The following is a 12394-nucleotide window of genomic DNA, read 5'->3' on the forward strand; positions in this document are numbered from 1 at the left end:
AGAAGGAGGTCAGGCATATGGGTCTAAATGCTTTCGCCTCGAGATAGGAAGCCTTCCCGGGCTTGGGAATAAAGATGACCCTAGAGCGTTTCCAGTCACGAGGTATGTGACCGAGAGCAATGCAAAGTCTGTAGATCTTGCATAGCGGAGAGGCGATGTGGTCTAAGCCCTCCTGCAAAAGCAGAGGGAAGACCCCATCGGGTCCCGGAGACTTGTAGGGCTCAAAACAGTTGACAGCCCACCGAAGCTTGGGAATCGTGACAACCTGTCTGGCTACAAGCCAGTCTTCCCTCTTAGCCCTGTGCAGGACAGGGTAGAGAGAGTCAGGGTTTGTTGGATTAATAAAAGTAGAATCAGGAAAATGGACCTCCAGCATATGCTTGAGAGTCTCAGCCCCAGATTTAGTGTACACACCCTCCCGTAGCTTAATAGCATTAAGTCGATGTGTGCTGTCGTGCGCTAGAATCTTCATGACCCTAGCCGTGGCAGGGACATTGGAGATTTGCTCACAGAAGGTCCGCCAGGAGTCCTTCTTAGCAGCTCTAATGGCCCTGTTGTAGGCGTTAAGGGACTGCCTGTATCCAGCCCAGTCACCCGTGCGCTTGGCTTTGTTAAAGAGCCTGCGCGTGTATTTACGAAGCCGGCTGAGATCCGCGTTCCACCAAGGGACAAGCCTCGAGCGGTTGACGGTCTTAAGTGGGCAGTTCCGGTGGAACGACTCCATGATGGAGCACTGTAAATCACCAGCAGCCCGATCAAGATCCTTAGGTGAAGTAAGTTTAAGAGTGTGACCCCCTCCGTAGCGTAGGATTAGGTCTTCCCTATAGCCGGCCCAATTAGTCCGTTTTGGGTTGCGTATCTCCGTCCCCGCCGGGACAGAAGTAATCGCGACAGTAAAGCAGATGTGCCTATGATCCGACAGAGACGGTTCATTTGACACATGCCAGTTAGACACGGAAGACACGAGGTAAAGCCAAAGATAATACTTTGCAAGTTAAAGTATTTCGGAATGCAACAAAAACCACTAGGAATGTGCTGAGAATAAATATTGCGCTTTTCAATGAAGAAATTAGCTGAGCTTTTTGCGGAACATTAGGATCTCTAGAGACAGTCTTAGTAACGTCGACTGGTGAATTATCCAGTAATGAAACTGAAGATGGTCTTGCCACTTGATTTTCCTCCATGAGTGATGTTTGGTGTTTGTTTGTTCGTTGAACTAGCTAAAATCCCAAAATTGTTGATATATATCGCGATTAATATACCCTATTTAAAGATGAATAATAATCATTATCAGGAAGTCAATTATAACAATTTTATTATTAATTTTTCCATAACAATTTGGTAACAAATAACATGAGGGTTTGCTAAAGATGAATTTGTGGGAGGAAGTTTTGAAACCCTTTGGGTGTTATGAAGTTTGTGTAATGAGCTTTCACGACAGTGTCATTAATAGTGTAGTGGTTGATAATTGGCATCTTACCTTATTTTCTTAGAAGCCAATGAATTATGTTGGTTGAATATTTTCCGTCTTATATACCACAATGTTAATAGTCTTTCAATGTCATAGCTATTGTTTAAAAAACACAATACTACACTAGCAATTTATTGTAATTACTTCAGAATTTTGACCGAACTCGGGGCAAGGGTTATCAAATGTCAGAGCAGACGACGGTATATAAACTTCTAAAATAGCGCGTGATCCCGTGGGCAATGGCTATGACATAACATTCGTTGGTTTTTTTCATTGAGTTGAGAAAATTACCACTAGAGTGGCCTTTGCCTATTGGGGAGGGGACGGGGTACGTGGGACACTTTTGAAAACATGGGACGGACGGACAGCTTCCAAGTTTCTCACGCGATGGTGTCTCCATCTCGAAGCCTAGATAAGAAATGTATAAATACATGTATTCTTGAAATCAGTCAAATTTCCCGCCTTCTCTTTTAGTTCCCTTGTTTGCACCGGGATGGCGCCACGAGCGCATGATATAGTTAATTGGGTCTTATATCCAAGGATGGAAGACTATTCTAGGGGTAATTTTCTCAACTCAATGGTTTTTTTTCGCCGGTCACGGACTCCCGTGCCTGAACTGGTTCACCTGACCTATTTAGCCAATCACTTTCACATTCAAGACATTTCCCGCCTATTCCGCGCCTAATATTTTCAAAATGTCAACTGACACGATCAACCTTGGATAGTGTTGTCTATTCTCAATTGAAGTTAACATTTAGTTTCAATTAAATATTTAATTAATCTAGAATGTCGCGGAGAAAACCTTTAAAGGGAGATCCGCAGAAGGAATCTCGCGAGGCTTTAGCCCTAAAAATAGGACAGTGGGCTTTTGATGAACTTGAATATTCCGAAGAAGCAACTCGACCTGTTGTTGCAAGTGCGTGCAAGGTATTTCAAAATTTAAGTAAAGGCGTAAATGGGAAATTGTGGGAAAATGTAATAAACAACGTAAAACGAGTCAAAACAGATGGTCCAATTAACGCCTGTACTAGTAAAGCTTTAAAGAAACTGTCAGAATTGAATGAACATTCCAAGGCTCTTGATTTAGAGTTAATGCGAGAAATATCTAATGTTGAGGAGTTGCAAAAGACAGCAACTACCCTTCAATCTAAGATTGACAAAGATTTAAACCAAATAACCCACCTTCAACGCGTGACTGTAATGTTAGAGTCCAAATCCGAAGAAACCTAGTCTAAGGCCTTACATTTTACGCGAGTTAACAATCATCTTCGGGAGAGTTTTGAGTTATTGAAAAAACCTGACGAAATAGTCGATGAATCCTTTTCAATCGCAAGCACGTGTCAAAAAGTACAAAAACGGAAAATTTTAGCCACAAATTTAATGATGGAGATTGAAAAGAATGTTTATTCTCTTTGCTATGATCATTCTATTGGACAGCTTAATACCGAAGAAGAATCCTTCAATAAAAGAATTCTCACGGCACAAATAATTGACTTAAAGAAAAACATCTCCTTGAAGACCATAATGAAATGCTTAAGCCATCGAGCCCAAGAAGCGACTAATGTAACCAAATTAAGAAATGCATTTTCCATCAGAGGACAAATGAGTGATCTGGGTGAAAGGGCAGCTTCAATGGGCGATGGGAAAGGCGATTTAATTCACGAAATTGAGGACAAGTGTATGCAACACCACTTTCATACTTTGCGTTGTAAACACGCAACAATTGATTCTGAATACAGAATGATTCGTAATCAGATTGAAACCTTACTTTTGAGGAGGAAAAACCTTGAAGAAAAAATGGCCGCCTTAATCTCAGATAGTTCCAAACGTCAGATGATCTCTGATTTATTAAAATCCGAAATAGGCTTAAAAAACGCGGAGTCGAAGTTAAGCGCAATTCGCAAAGAAATAAATCTCATTGAAACTTCAGAATTTAACCCAAGTTTGAATGAAAAATTGGAAATTATTGAGGAAACTGAACGATTGATTCGACAAAAGCATATTTCAATATTGTCCGCGTTGTCTACGAATGCGAAAATGAAAGCTGAAATAGTTCTACGCTTCCAAAATCGAAAAGATGCGAGATTAATGTTTACACAAATGAATCTTTGCAATAACTTAACATCTATCGAAATATGGAAGGAGAAAATGGCACTAGGATTTCGCATGTTCTGTGAACTGGATATCGAAAATTTATCCCGTCTAAAAATTAAAGATAAAGTTGTCCCTTAAACAAAGACGAACCTCTCTTTAATTGAACGAAATCCGTTTTTGTCCCAAATTAAAGACATATTTAATGTTTCTCGAGTTCAAAGCTTTGACTACCTTATGAATCGCGCCATTAATGAAAAACAGATGTACGCAATCAATGGAGACATTTGTCCGCAACAAGTGCAACTAATTAATGAAATGAAGAATTTTCAAGCAAAGCAACGACAATTTGTAGAAGACTATCAGAAACGTTTGAAAGACTTGAACCGTGAAATGGCTCAATGTGTACCAGTTATTAAAGAATTCTTAAATGAAATACCCCTTATTGAACAGAGATGTAAAGAGACTGCGGAGCAAATTAACACATGGTGGACTCTACCCGCCTTTAATGTTAAATTTGAACAAAATAATTAATGCTTCTTAACCATTGTGATTTATCAAATAACATTTTTGTTACATTTACACTTCATGTCCTAACAAACCCGTAGCAGAACCAACTATTTTGTCTTTTTCAATTAACCCCAATGCAAAAGCAGCGACCAAGGCTGCACTTTGTTCCGCAAATTTCTTGTTCTTTTCACTATGAAAAACAAAGATGTTAAATTGTTTATATAATATTAAATAACCATGCACTTACTAAAATGAACTGGAGTATTTTTGGCCTCCAACTATAACCGCATAGATGAAAACATTTTCTCCATTGGCCACTAAGGAATATTAATACTTAATTATCTTTGTAATTAACTTAATAATAAAAATTATATCTGCAGTCTTATAAAAAGGTTGCTTTTTGTTATTTTGTCGCGTCCAATTTAACAAAATTGTTTTAGGTAATTCTTCCATTGGAAACATTGATCTTTTTACGCAAAAAATATAGTCAGTCAATTCAAATACAATTAAAAACGGATTAAAATTATTTTACTTGATATATCTGGCTTTCATAATCCACGTTTCACCGTCTTCAGTTTTTACCTCTCCGAGTGACGTATGTCACGGAGAGGTTCTGTAACGATCGTGTGTGTCTGTCTGTCTGTCTGTGTGTGTGTCTGTTGTTACACCCACGTGAACAAGTTCGCAGTCTCCAAATCGGAGCAAACGTGCTCGCCATTTCCGAACTGCATTCACAGTCACGGAAATGGCTCCTCTACTTGAGTTCTCACGCCACCATCTTCTGGTCTTTGTCCATCCCACACGGACACCAGTCTGTACGTACTGGCTTCTAATCACCACCATCTTCTGGTCTTTGTCCATTCCACTTTGACACCAGCCTGTACATACTGGCTTCTAATCACCACCATCTTCTGGTCTTCGTCCATCCCACTTGGACACCAGTCTGTACATACTGGCTTCTAAACACCACCATCTACTGGTCTTCCGTCTATTCCACATAGACACCAATCTGTCCCATTGGCTTCTAACTCCATCGTCATCGTTTTCTTTAAGACATTCGTGGCGATCAGCTAGGGTTACGAGAAACGTCTAGCCTCCCTAAGGTGGGTTGTCCACCAAAGGTTTACGCAATTGCGGTTGTTCTTGCTTCTAATTGTGGTTCGACACCCTTATATACTACCTATTTGAGCAAGGCGAAGCAACCGGCGTATGCTTCATTTCAAACGCCAATATTAGACAAATCTCTCAAGAATGTTTAATTGTTCTCTTTTAAAACGATGTAACGTTCAATAAGGCGAACAACTAACGAAGAAAATATTTAATATTAATTATATTCATTTTAATATTTAAGATAACCTTGTTTCTCAACTCAAAATTAATACGGAAGAGTTTAAAAGCAGTCTATGTTTTGTCTGTGTGTGTCTGTCCATTGTTACACTAGTGCGTCGCGTTAGCAGTTAGCCTTGTGTTGATGTGTTAAGAAATCACACAGAACCTTAATATTCCCTTTTTCCATAATATAAAGTGAATATGTGGAAGTATTTCTCTTAATTATGATGCATTTAGTACTTTTGTAGCTTTAAAGCTCTGTTTAATTTTGATATTCAAAAGATTTGTTTTAATATTGTTATTTGAAATGGCTGTTTATATATTACTTAAGCTATACTACAACTGTATATAGAATAATCCTTGGTTTAGTGATTTTATGAAGAAAACTAAGACCTAGACTCCGGCGGGTATATCAAGTATTGTCCGCAATAGGCTTAGTGAAACAAAGAGTAAATAATTGAGGCCTGAGTTGAAGCAAACTTTGGGCTTTGATTTTCGTGTCTGAAATGAAGAGATATCAACGGTTCAGAGTGAGCCGAAAGTTAAATACACTCTTAAATAATCAGGTTAAGATTTTATAGTAGAAGAAATGATCGTGGTGGCAATTAGAATAGTAAAAGGGCTAATGGTAAACAGGTAGTAGCTACAGACTTCTTATTCTCTTTATGTTGCGCATTGAGTATTAGTGCGTCTAGTTACAATTTAGCTTTGGTGTTATTTAACGTTAACATTCATGTTGGCAAACTAAGATTATTGTTGAGGTGAGAAGAGACGACAGTGTTTACACTGCAAACCAGTTGTGAATGTAGCTATCAGAATATAAGCGTAGACTTCATTTCCTGTTCTTTTCCCCATTGACTGATTTCCATGTGTCCAAGATTTATCCTTATTGGATGTAAAATGTCGTCTGCTTTACTGCATATTCGCTATGCTTGGAATACTGCTTCAATAATTCGTAAATTTTTACTTTAAAAAAGAGTAATAATTCCATATCTAGGTAAATAAGTTTGTTGTATTAGACCTCTTGACTCGGAGAGGTGATATTTTGGTTTTCCCAACTTGTCATTTTCTTTAATGAGACTTCTGGTGGTTCATCTTCATTACCATTTCCATCTATACTTTCTTTACGTTTCCTATTATTTTGAAAGCTGTGAGCTTTAAGCTTTAAATTCTTTTGGTATTCTTCGTAATAGTCTAACACGCCCCATAGTTCACTAAAATTGTTGTAAAGTTTAAAAAAACAAATAACAAATCAAATTTTAAATTATATTTACCATATTTCCTCCATTCTTTGAGAGGCCAAGAGCTTTTTTCCACGTTCAGACTCTTGTAGTGAACCCAACATTTGTTGAATGCAATATTTTGTATTGTGAAAATGGTTATCATAATCTATAGCCTAGAAAGTAACACGCCTTTCAATAAATTATAATTTAATTATTTTAATTAATTAAATGTAATACCAATTTTAAATAAGCAACAATTAATTCATCCAATGCTATTTTCCCTTCTGGTCTCAAAATGGAACAATTTTTTCAATTTGTCTGGCAAGTATCACGGAAGAAGCTCCACACCTCTCTTTAATATCATTGTAACAATAAATTTCACCGGAACCACCCCTAATTTTATTTAAACAAAAGGGGTTAAAGTTTCAAAGTTTGCATTAAAAATTTAAAATTGAATTTTTTTTCTTCTATACTTTGCTATCAAAGGATTTTTAACATTTGGGCTATTTGTTTAATTTCTTCATTTCTGTTCTTGTCTCTCTTCTTTTCTTCTGCCATGAATGGCTATAGCGGAAACAGCCGCGCTTTCAATGACCTTGGCTAGTTTCATAGTTTCTTCTAACTAAAAATGATCATTATATAAGTAACATTGACTTCAGTATCTATTTAAATTTAACATACACAAGGAAGCAACCAGATTTTGCAAGTTATTGGCATCTTGGTATTTTTAACAAGAGTGGTCAAAATCTTTTCTACTTTTTCAGGATTTTTTAGCAAAGCAGCTCCCATACCACCCTAAAATTTTCAAGTATTGTTATTTAATGTTATTTGTTTTTTTTAATTAATTTTTTACTTTGATTGAGAATTCTTTAGGACATCCCATATTTATATCTATTCCAGCCACATCATTCTGCCTGTTAAAATGTTATTTTTTTTATTTATTAGTTTATACAAGTGATGAAAATATATACTTACGCTTTTAACGCTACTTGTAAGGCACGTTCAGGGTTGCATGTTCCCTATATTATTACGAATGCTTTGTAAAAGTTTAGAGAGATTGTGGTAAAAATTATAAGGTTTAATACGTTAACATTTGTAACGTTAATTGCTTCTTTTCATACCGATTAAATGTTATAAAGAATGGGTAGATTTTACTTAGGACTAATATTTTTGTAGCACCCTAGGAGTGATGGCACTCGGCGTTGCCCGTCAGCACATTTTTTTATTACTTTTCACGCGGAAATTATTCCAAAAAGGGTTTTTTTGGCCGCCATTTAAAAAGATGGCAACAAATGGAACCCAAAAGACCATTCAGCCCGTCTATAGGTCAAAGGAAACCAATGTACTAAATATTTGCGGAATCGGTTGAAACGCGCGGACTTTGTTGCATAGAGAATATTTTTTACATTTCTGGGCGCCATTTACTAAGATGGCGGCGGATTGGAAAAATCTTACTTAGTACGCGCTTATGAGTAACGTTCCTGCAAATTTTCAGCCTTCTAGGGCAATCGGTTTGGGCTGGGCGTTGATTATCAGTCAGTCAGTCAGGACTTTGATTTATATAGATATAGATTTTATACTTCGAGGGAATTATTTTAAGTCGGTTTCATCAGAAGGGGATAATAGAAGATGGATGACACTGTGTATCCTCTTAATTCGCATCCAAAAGAATTAAAAGATGGCGCTTCGGTTTGTCCAATATGGTGCGATCTTAAGGAAACAGAGCAGACGACTTGGTAGACTATTAGGCGCAAATCTCAGGGAGTGAAAGTAAAGTCAGACATTAACTAATTTATTATTAAGTAAACACTCTTTTACTTGTGTTTTAAATTACAAAAATGGTTACATATTGCTGTGTTTACGGGTGTAAAAACAATGGCACCATGAAAGGTATGCGGTTTCATCGTTTTCATTCAAAACTACCAAAATTAGCCAAGGCTTGGGAAGTTACCTTAAAAATGGGAAAGTTACATGGCTAGAGAAAGAAGAAATTGTGGAAGCTATGCCGCATTGCTTTAAAGAATACACTGATACAAGAGTGGTATTAGATTGCACCGAGGTATCTGTTGAAAAACCCAAGTGTTTAAAATGCAAGATCAAGACTTATTCTCACTACAAAGGGACCAATACTGTAAAAGTACGCGTTTGTGTAGCTCCATCCGGTGTGATCACCATGGTGAGCAGAGCATATGGGGGAAAGTCAACAGATAAACAAATAACTGAAGAATGCGGGGTCCTAGAACGATGCATACCATACGCAGACGCCATAATGGTAGACAAGGGGTTCGCTATTGAAGATCTTTGTAACGAAAGAGGGCTCAAACTAATTAGGCCACCTTTTCTAAAACGTAAAGCTAAAGGTCAAAAAAATAAAAAAAGGAACAATTCCCTTGAGAAGATGCTTTGCTTACGTCAAAAATTGCGTGTGCTAGGGTACATGTTGAGCGCACAATCCAGAGACTAAAAACGTTTAACATTTTCCACAAAAGACTACCGTGGGATTTATTACCAAACATCAATAAGATGTTTGTTGTAACCAGCGCTGTAGTAAATTTGTCAACAGCTATTTTGGCTGACAATAAATTTTAATATCACCACTATTTAAATATCACAACTCTTTTATTATCACAATTATTTTAACATTTCAATTCCATGTATTTCTTTAAAAAATATTTGAAATAAACTGATTGCAATTTAACTAAGAGCTTGGGAACAAATTCTTTGTCAATAGGAACTTCAATAATTAAACAATCGTCACTTTGTTTTGAATACAGGACTAGGTGACCTACTGAGAGGCCTAATATTGCTAGATTTAGTTGAATTTGTCCATAATACTTGTGCTTAGGTTTTAATTTCAAGGTTTCTTCCTTATGGTTTAAAAATTCAACCCCTTGATCATTTCGTTCAGAGGCGGCTTGGTAGCACCAGAAGGGGATAATAGAAGAAGGATGCCACTCTGTATCATCTTAATACATTAGTTATGTAACGTCATTCTTCCCAGGCTCAACCTTTTTGTTTGCTCTCCCGCTCATCAAACTACAGATGGGCATCGCACCGTAAGGTGAATTCTATAACTGTTTGGTACTAAATCCTCAGCAATCAAGTCCCTAACCTCGTCTTGGGGTGAGACAAAAATCCACAAGTGCGTCATGCCAAATAGTTTAAAGCAAATAGACTAATGACGAGGGAACTATTTATCGCGTATGTGATTCGGTTTAGTAACCTTGCTCCAAATGTTCCGATGTTGGGAAGAATGACGTTACTCTTACCACGATTTGTTGTGGTACACTTCTCTCGAAGAGAAGTATTATATACTTCTGGTAGCACCAATTACAGGGCATTTAACTTCAATTAAAATTGAATTATTTAAACCATCTGGAGAGCAAGCTAGATAAGGATGATCAGGATGAATGACTAATCCAATTCTTGTCACTTTTACACCAAATTTTGCCTCATATTTTGCAATTGCTAGGGGTTCGTTAAGGATTCCATATTGGGTATTTTCATTTCCACAAAATCTGGATTCAATAATTTTTTGAATCTTCAAGGACGGATCTTTCTGATAGGTGTAAAGCTCGTAGCATCTGCTTGCTGTTATTCTTATCAGTCTGTTACACGTCCATACGTGATCGTTCTGGCTAATGGATTTGATTGCAATATCTAGAGCCATGGCATTTGTGACTACAATGTTTTCTTCATAATAGAGTCTTTCACTTCGGGTTAGATTATCAATAAAGCTTTCAATATTCTCGTTTAAGACAGACATATTTTCGCTGTCTAACATAATATTAAAACAGATTTTGATATCACCAAAAGCGTCATCAGTAGAATTCATGGTGGTAGCGATAATTGAGTTGTTATCTTTTAAGGGAGATTAAAGGAATCGCTATCCCGATTTTTGGAGCAGGTAAAATATGTTTGTGGAGCGCTGTTTCATTCTTTGATACCAGAAGAAGCCTCAATAATATACTCCTTTGCTTTTCTTTATCAAATGATGAAACATCGGATCAAATCTAGATCAGCTGATAAAGAACATGGAACAGGATGTCAAGGCGCTAAGGAATGGTCTCAATTTAAAAGGTCTCTTTTTAAACATTGACAAGACCAAATTTATGGTATTCTCCCCAAATAAAAAACTGCGAGTACACGCCGACCATTTAAATTCTTTGTGCACCGGCGAAATAACTCGTGTAACCTCTTTCAAGTACCTAGGGGTATGGATCGACGACCAATTAACCTGGACAAAGCAGATTAAATACGTCTCAAACAAAGTGAAAACTAGAATATGGCTCCTCAGACCTCTACAAAATTATCTGGATATATCTACACTGCGCCTAATCTACAATGCCTGTATAAAACCAGTTTTCGACTACGGAGATATCTTTTACCATAACTCCACCTCAAGCAATATTGCTAGACTAGAATCTCTTTATAAACTCTGTACAAAACTCATAACCAATACCCCAAAATATTCTTCCGCAACCAAGGCTAAAGAATTAGCCCAAATCACCTCCCCAACATTTAACTACAGATCAAATCTTTTAACTCTGATGTATAACATCAAAAATAAAAACGTCCCACAATAAATGCAAGAGTGGTTCCCAGACCCTAAGAAATCTCGCTACAGTAGTGCTCACAGAAATAATTTTTATGTGGAGGTTTTTGACTCTAAATTCCGCGCCAAAAGTGTTAAACATAGAGGCATCAAAGCCTGGAACGACCTACCCACCTCAATAAAAACTCTAAAATCAAAGACTAAATTTAAATCTACCATAAAAGAACTTTTAAGTGCTTGACTTTTTTTTAATTTTTCTTCCTAAATTAATTTTATCTTGACGGACACCTTTGTAAATAAGATTTTTTTCTTAATGGTTGCTCCAATAAAAGCCTTTATTATTATTATTATTATTATCATATTTCGCTCGTCCAACACAACAAAGTTCTTCGGTGGTTGTGCCTTTGCGCATTTCAACTGCCTTTTTCTTAAGTTTCCCCCATTTCTGAGTAATATCTGCGCGTGTTTTTTCCTCTTTCGATAATGTCTCAGATCGGTTCACGAGCAAAAGCACAGCTATACAGTGTTTGCAAAATCCCCCACTACCACGCACTTGGACATGAACAAAGAACAGTAAACTCTGAAAAATGCTTGTTCAACTCCAGAATTACGTGATGTGGCTCTCCAGAAAAAGCTGATGACTGCAATACAAGGGCTTCTATTTTGTGGCCTTTAAGCTTTTCAGATTCTCCAGTCACGCTGCATGAAATGACGTGATTACTCCTTAATTTTTCCTCTCCTTGTTGCAGACAATTAACTCTAGTTCCAATATAGTCTAATATATTCGTTAATGGCAGTCTGACATCAACTACTACAAAAAATAAAAGTACCATTTCCGGCATTAAATAGTTTCAAGGGCCAAGGCTTATTGCTTACCATCTTCAGTATAGAGCAATTTCTTTCCCATATACGGCAACGTCATAACACTCTATCTCTTACCTTAGTGATATCCCCCTCCCCTTCCCTTCCGGGGGCAAATAGTATTCTCTAGTACAAAGTTGCCCCTAACGTAGGGGGATACACAGTTCACTCCCCTCTCAACCGAAATTACTCTATAGAAAGTTGCGTTATTTATTTCGTTGGCCATTAACTCGCTTTACACCGGAAAGTTTACAAATTATTATCAGGTAAAAAATAAATTTTAGGATAGATTTTACTCACGTCAGACGTCACATCGAAGAGTACGCAACAGATATTTTTTGTTTCCTTTAGATC

The 12394-nt window shown here is 37.1% G+C and overlaps 3 protein-coding genes across 3 annotated transcripts; 1 reads left to right on the forward strand and 2 right to left on the reverse strand.

The window, feature by feature from the left end:
* Positions 1-4141: 4141 nt before the first annotated feature.
* LOC149668146 (uncharacterized) lies at positions 4142-6966 on the reverse strand. Its single transcript, XM_089841239.1, has 5 exons — positions 6862-6966; positions 6676-6797; positions 6461-6615; positions 4320-4389; positions 4142-4262 (listed from the first exon to the last, which is right to left on the reverse strand). The coding sequence occupies exons 2-5, from the start codon at positions 6744-6746 to the stop codon at positions 4142-4144; spliced, it is 417 nt and encodes a 138-aa protein (XP_089697365.1). The 5' UTR covers positions 6747-6797; positions 6862-6966.
* Positions 6967-7109: 143 nt separating this feature from the next.
* Positions 7110-7533, reverse strand: LOC149668147 (tRNA-dihydrouridine(20) synthase [NAD(P)+]-like). The gene is made up of 3 exons (XM_089841052.1): positions 7478-7533; positions 7306-7419; positions 7110-7246 (listed from the first exon to the last, which is right to left on the reverse strand). Exons 1-3 carry the CDS (start codon positions 7505-7507, stop codon positions 7145-7147), a joined length of 246 nt encoding a protein of 81 aa, XP_089697178.1. The 5' UTR covers positions 7508-7533; the 3' UTR covers positions 7110-7144.
* A 720-nt stretch (positions 7534-8253) lies between these two features.
* On the forward strand, positions 8254-9440 carry LOC149668148 (uncharacterized). Its single transcript, XM_089841240.1, has 3 exons — positions 8254-8360; positions 8515-8972; positions 9057-9440. Exons 1-3 carry the CDS (start codon positions 8254-8256, stop codon positions 9086-9088), a joined length of 597 nt encoding a protein of 198 aa, XP_089697366.1. The 3' UTR covers positions 9089-9440.
* The last annotated feature ends 2954 nt before the right edge of the window (positions 9441-12394 follow it).

The sequence above is a fragment of the Phalangium opilio genome, unplaced genomic scaffold (assembly GCF_054372755.1).
Source record: "Phalangium opilio isolate 3A_F unplaced genomic scaffold, DU_Popi_V2 ptg000056l_1, whole genome shotgun sequence".
In the NCBI taxonomy this organism is placed as follows: Eukaryota; Metazoa; Arthropoda; class Arachnida; order Opiliones; family Phalangiidae; genus Phalangium; species Phalangium opilio.

What these genes read in the sequence shown, in the direction of transcription:
- LOC149668148 (XM_089841240.1), top strand. Translation starts at nt 8,254, where the DNA reads ATGGATGACACTGTGTATCCTCTTAATTCGCATCCAAAAGAATTAAAA. An exon ending in GAAACAGAGCAGACGACTTG is followed by an intron (nt 8,361 to 8,514) that starts GTAGACTATTAG and finishes GCACCATGAAAG; the next exon opens with GTATGCGGTTTCATCGTTTT. An exon ending in TAGGCCACCTTTTCTAAAAC is followed by an intron (nt 8,973 to 9,056) that starts GTAAAGCTAAAG and finishes TGCGTGTGCTAG; the next exon opens with GGTACATGTTGAGCGCACAA.
- LOC149668146 (XM_089841239.1), bottom strand. Translation starts at nt 6,746, where the DNA reads ATGTTGGGTTCACTACAAGAGTCTGAACGTGGAAAAAAGCTCTTGGCC. An exon ending in CAAAGAATGGAGGAAATATG is followed by an intron (nt 6,616 to 6,675) that starts GTAAATATAATT and finishes CAACAATTTTAG; the next exon opens with TGAACTATGGGGCGTGTTAG. An exon ending in AAATACTCCAGTTCATTTTA is followed by an intron (nt 4,263 to 4,319) that starts GTAAGTGCATGG and finishes TGTTTTTCATAG; the next exon opens with TGAAAAGAACAAGAAATTTG.
- LOC149668147 (XM_089841052.1), bottom strand. Translation starts at nt 7,507, where the DNA reads ATGGGATGTCCTAAAGAATTCTCAATCAAA. An exon ending in CTAAAGAATTCTCAATCAAA is followed by an intron (nt 7,420 to 7,477) that starts GTAAAAAATTAA and finishes TGAAAATTTTAG; the next exon opens with GGTGGTATGGGAGCTGCTTT. An exon ending in AAATCTGGTTGCTTCCTTGT is followed by an intron (nt 7,247 to 7,305) that starts GTATGTTAAATT and finishes GATCATTTTTAG; the next exon opens with TTAGAAGAAACTATGAAACT.